General features: G+C 35.0%; 2 protein-coding genes across 2 annotated transcripts in view; both read right to left on the bottom strand.

The window, feature by feature from the left end:
• Positions 1-4,114: 4,114 nt before the first annotated feature.
• LOC127128967 (uncharacterized protein PAM68-like) lies at positions 4,115-4,790 on the bottom strand. Its single transcript, XM_051058315.1, has one exon. The coding sequence runs from the start codon at positions 4,702-4,704 to the stop codon at positions 4,153-4,155; it is 552 nt and encodes a 183-aa protein (XP_050914272.1). The 5' UTR covers positions 4,705-4,790; the 3' UTR covers positions 4,115-4,152.
• Positions 4,791-5,064: 274 nt separating this feature from the next.
• The window catches only part of LOC127128957 (DUF21 domain-containing protein At5g52790), a 3,251-nt gene continuing 2,696 nt past the window's right edge, over positions 5,065-5,619 (bottom strand). The window contains exons 8-10 of the mRNA XM_051058305.1: positions 5,558-5,619; positions 5,290-5,336; positions 5,065-5,181 (exon numbers count right to left, since the gene is read on the bottom strand). The exon at positions 5,558-5,619 is cut by the window's right edge and continues 418 nt beyond it. The gene's annotated coding sequence lies outside the window, so the exon portion shown is untranslated. The remainder of the gene's footprint in view (positions 5,182-5,289; positions 5,337-5,557) is intronic.

Raw genomic sequence — 5,619 nt, 5'->3', positions numbered from 1 at the left:
CATGCGAAGAAACATGTGGCATTTCTCTATCCGAGCTTGGACTTAAGCCAAATTGATTATCTAAGGTAGTCTTGGGAGGACAACTAGTGTAAGAAGATTACGACCCTCCAAATGGACCCCTAGTTAGGCGAAACATTCAACATTGGAGATCCTCTAGAGGAATAATGATTCCATGTTCCCGCCCTTATATTTTTGAAATTTTTGTAATCTTTTGTCCGCCTTTAGGTCTCTAATAAATAATATTCTCGTAATTTGTATATTTATATTACCTTATAAAGGATATACCAATTTTTGTTAACTTTATTTTTGGGCAAATGCTTCATTCTTAAGGGGATTTTATTGCTCCAGGGGTGTTATGGGCTTCCCTCAAGTGGTTATGCTTGCAGCGTAAGCTCTGCTGCGGAATTCAATATACTCGCCAAGAAAGGAGACAAGGATTCTTTCACGAGAATCCAACATGTAATCGCCTCTAGGGACGAAAATGATTCTTATGTGAGGATCCAATACATAATTTTCTTGGGGGGAAGCAAGGACTCTTACATGAGAATCCAACATGTCATTGCCTCAAGGGGCGACAAGGGTTCCTCTGTGAGGATCCAACATGTAATCACCTTGAATGGTGTCAATGACTCCTACATGAAGATCCAACATGTAATCGGCTCAAGGGGAAGCAATGATTCCTATGTGAGGATCCATCATTTAATCGCCTAGAGGGACGACAAGGATTCCTACCTGAGGATTCAACATGTAATCGCCTCGAGATGCGTAAATGAATCCTACATGAGGATCCAACATGTAATTATCTCGAGGGACGGAAAAGACTCCTACATCAGGATCCATCATGTAATCGCCTTCTCGGGCAACAATGATTCCTACGTGAGGATCCAACATGTAATCGCCTCGAGAGGTGGCAAGGAATCCTACATGAGAATCCAACATATAATCATCTCGAAGGGCGACAAGGATTCACGTGTAAGGATCCACCATGTAATCGCCTCGAGGGGTAGAAATAATTTTTATGTGAGGGCCCAACATGTAATCGCCTCGAGGAGTGACAAGGATTCCTACGTAAGAATTTAAAATTTAATCACCTAAAGGGGATACAAGGATTCGTGCGTGAGAATCCAACACACAAGACATCAATAATAAAAATGCTAACATAAATTAAATGAGGATATTATTAAAAACTATGTGCCACCCTATAACACATGAAAAAAGTACCACCCCTAAAATTTAACTAACATACAGAAAACAAATTAAACTAAATGATATCCACTTCTATGGTTATCAGTTTTTGATAGGGGTTCTTTTTCTTTAGCTTTCATGTTCTCCTCATCTGGAACGGTTAAACCCTCTTCTACGAGAGCTTCTATTTGCATCTTCACCTCTGAGTCCATGATGTCCACCTATATTATTATGAGTTTCTTCAGCTTTAAGATCTCCACCTCTAGCGATCTCTTGAGCCCCCCCCCCTGTATTATGCCCACTCTCCCATTTCGAAAAGGGTATCTCATACATAGATGCTAGGTGGATATGGTAGCCCCCCATCTAGTTAAAGGTTGGTCTCCCTATGATCATATTATATGATTAAGGTGCCTCAATGACTAAATATATTTCCTTGACCAACTTAGCATTTTCCTTCGTCCCGAAAACAATTTTCAATGTTATGTATCCTTTACTTTCACCGGCACGTTCGAGAACCCTGCTAGAGATCCCTAAAATGGCTTAATACCATCCAAATCTAGGAAGATTCTCTCAAATGCATCCCGATGGAGGATATCCGCGGATCTCCCTTGAGGTCAAACAAGACTCTTTTGATTTCCATTTCATTGCATTAAACAAAAAACACCACATGGTCGTTGTTGTGTGGGTGAACGAAGATTGTGTTTTCCTTGGAGAAGGTGATCTTGGCCTCTATATCGATGGTGTTGCTTGACTGGTGGCCAAACAGAGGACTGTCGATAGCCATAATTTGGCAGGTGTATCTTTTTTAAAGAGTAATTGGTTTCTCTGCCACCGTCGAATCCTCCTGTGATGGTGTTGAGCATGTGGCGGGTGGTCATGCCACCCACCTTCCTACTTCACTCTTTTGACTAGCTCGGGGACTTTCGCAGCATTCTCACCCCTAAGAAACATACAATCATGCTTTTCCATAGGGGTTATGTTTAATACATTTCCTCAAAGTCCTTCTTGGATAAGGCGTTTGTCATATCCCAAAATTTATCCTCCCTTTTTCCTTTCTTACTTATCCCATTTGCATACATCAAATCATATCATGCATGACCATTGCATTTGGTCATAGAATCACAAGCATGGCAATATTGTGTATTGTATCTTAACTGTAGAGTTTCATCTTGTTTTACTTATCAACTAACCCTAACTTTATTTCAAGGATGGATCATATCCCACTTTCACCGCATACACATGTTTGAGAGTATGGTAGTGTATATTGAGGATTGGTCATAAGCTTACATGTATTCCTCGCGGAGAGGGAATGATGTTGTGCGGTCATTTTGTGTGTATATTGACTGGATTGTACTTGATGACATCGACTGGACATCGTACACCACTCATCGGGACTCTGTTGCCTTCGACCCCATTTCATTATACTCCAAAAGGCTGGCATGTGGGAGGATTATGATGTGCTGGTATTTGCTAGAGCGATGCATACGTTAGTTTAGATATGTGAAGATCATTCTGAGATCCCCCTTTGAGTTTTCTCTTGACAACATCGTCCGCAGACATCTTGATGACATATTGGTGGATTACAATAATCATTTGGTACTAGAGGAGTATCAAATGTGTTAGGCACAAGTTAATGGTATCATGTGCACGGTTACATGGCATGGTTCTATAGTGTATCACACTCAGTCATGACACTAGACGCTCATGGACGTCCACCTAGACCAACTCATGAGGAGATCCTGGAGAATGAGCAGACTATGGATGACCATGTTATTGATGTGTTGTCAATCTGTCAAAATATTATGCGACTTGTGTATGAGAGTGGGTAGTTTGGGCGGTTTGAGAGAGGTGGCGATGATGCGGTTGCTCTCGCACGTGCCGCTCTTAGCGAATAACAAAATGCCTCGGGTTATCGGCGGCAGAGGAGGAGTCAAAGGGTTAGGATTAGGCATGCGCAGTAGGTTATGCTTTTTTTGTATTTTGGGATGTTTTAGTATTATTTTTCATAGTTTGAGAATAATGTTTGTAATAAAATGGGACATTTTTTAAATTAATGCATTACTTTGTTCTATAATGTGTGTGTTTATTAATGTTTGAATAAAATTATGACATTATTAGTCGGATTAAAATGACTTTGTCTTGGAAAATATATAAACTTATGATAGTGATTCTGCCCAAGATACATTCATGAAGTTTTTAAAGATGCATATGATTTTTAAATAGCTTAAAATACATCTAGTGCTATTTTTGGAGATGTATTTTTAAACTAATTTTTGACCAATATGGGATGGCCGTTTGATTTACGAAAGAGAGTATGATTTAAAATACATCCAAAAATACATCTTCAAAAATATCTGAGAACAATTTTAGATTTTTAGATATTTAAGCCAGCACCGTTAAGAGACCCGCTTAATTAGAAATGGATGCTAAGGCTTCATTTGGCCCAACTTATTTTTGTGTTCTCTTCCTCTTATTATAAGGTATATGCATCCATCTAGCAAAAGTGAACCTCTAGTTTTCATTTTCTTTTATAAATATCAACTTAAATTACTAGTACATTACGATTACAAGTAGCAAACTATACTAGTAAAAATTTGATTTTGTAATTACAAAAAAAATATTCATATTACCGTATTAATAAAAATAATTATACAATTTAAAAAAATAAATAAATATAGTCCAACACATAAAAATATGTTTATTCACCTAATACGAGGAGGAGGACAACATCAATAATCAATAATAATAATAATAATAATAATAATAATAATAATAATAATTACCGTTATTAATAAAAATAATTATACAATTTAAAAAAATAAATAAATATAGCCCAAAACATAAAAATATGTTCATTCACCTAATACGAGGAGGAGGAGGAGGACAACATCAATAATAATATTAATAATAATAATAATAATAATAATAATAATAATAATAATAGTAATAATGATGGTATTAGTTTGATTAATCATCACTTACATTCTCTTGTTGCCACATTTCAACCCAATTCTTCTCAAGTTCTTGAAAGCCAAGCAAAGAACCTTCCCTATCTTCATCCAAACTAGTAGACAATGCACCATATGCAATTCCAAGTGCAGAAGCTCCAAATGTTATAAGTGTTGTCACAAATGGTATCCATATTGGAGCATTCAATATTTCTCTATCCTCTAACTCACCATAAAGTTGCAAAAATCCTAATCCTACTCCCATTGGAACTAAAACACTAAACGATATTCTACCTACTATTCTATACATAACCACCTTAGTAATCACATCATCATCATCATTATTATTCTTGGGATTCTTCTTCATAGTGATGGCATCATCCTTAGTTTTATTTGTTGATGATGATGTTGGTCTTTTCTTGGAGAAGCCTTTGGCACTTGCTTGTATCTTCAATGTGGTTAATGGAATGTTGACTTGTTTTTTTGATGTAACTTTGGGGTGAAAAGTTGGAAATATTTTTTGTTTTGAAAAATAGAGAGATGGGTTTGGTGCAAAAATCAGAGTTTTCATTGTTTCTTTTCTGTGAAAATGTGTTGAATTGGATGTTGCTTTTGAGTTGAGATATTGTTATATATCTTATCCTAAAAGTTAATGAATGAATGGCCATGAAAGTTGAAGTTTCATAGCTTTATTATCGCCTTATCTTATTTTATATTTTTGGGGTTGGGCTTTATTTATTTATTTTGTATTCAAAAATAATATGCAATATGGTTTTTTTAGTAAAAGACACATTTGAATATAAACAAAAAGTGATTGTTATTATTATTATTTTTTACAAATAAATAAACAAACAAGACATTGGATAAAAAGTATCCGCATATAAGCTTCTAACTATGTATTAGAAATTTTGAATCTCATATAGCAGTTTGAATTTGAACTCATTGATAACATTTTTATTAAAAAGTTATTCAACGACGACTTGATCCAGAATTTCTTCTTGATGATCTTGATTGTGATCTGTGTGATTGCTTCAAGTTAATTTTAATGCTGGATTTGAAAATAACAAAAGTTGAAACAAATAATTTATTATTATTTTATTTGGGTAAGAATAAAAATATTATAAATAAACATAATACACAACAGGAAATTACTCACTTCTTTTGAACATGAACATATTCATCAGTCTCATCCAATATATCTCCCTTGTAAGCCAAAAAGTAAATATAAAAAATATTAGAATGCATGATTATAGAATAGATTAACATTGACATTTGCTAATTGCTAATATATAAAATTTAATATCTTGTTAAACCAGCTGAGGTGGTATCTATGTAGGGATATCACAGTGCATTCATGTTTAAGAGATGAAATTTCAGCTTCTAACTATTAGACAGAAAAAAAATATAAAAAGTTTAATAATTACTTGTAATAATTCCTCCATAACATCTTCCATTGTAATGATGCCAACAGCATCAATTTGTTCAT

This window comes from Lathyrus oleraceus, chromosome 1 (assembly GCF_024323335.1).
Source record: "Lathyrus oleraceus cultivar Zhongwan6 chromosome 1, CAAS_Psat_ZW6_1.0, whole genome shotgun sequence".
Taxonomy (NCBI): domain Eukaryota; kingdom Viridiplantae; phylum Streptophyta; class Magnoliopsida; order Fabales; family Fabaceae; genus Lathyrus; species Lathyrus oleraceus.
This window is presented reverse-complemented; position numbering and strand designations above follow the sequence as displayed.

Coding starts and splice junctions, on each gene's coding strand:
- LOC127128967 (XM_051058315.1), bottom strand. CDS start 4,704: ATGAAAACTCTGATTTTTGCACCAAACCCATCTCTCTATTTTTCAAAA.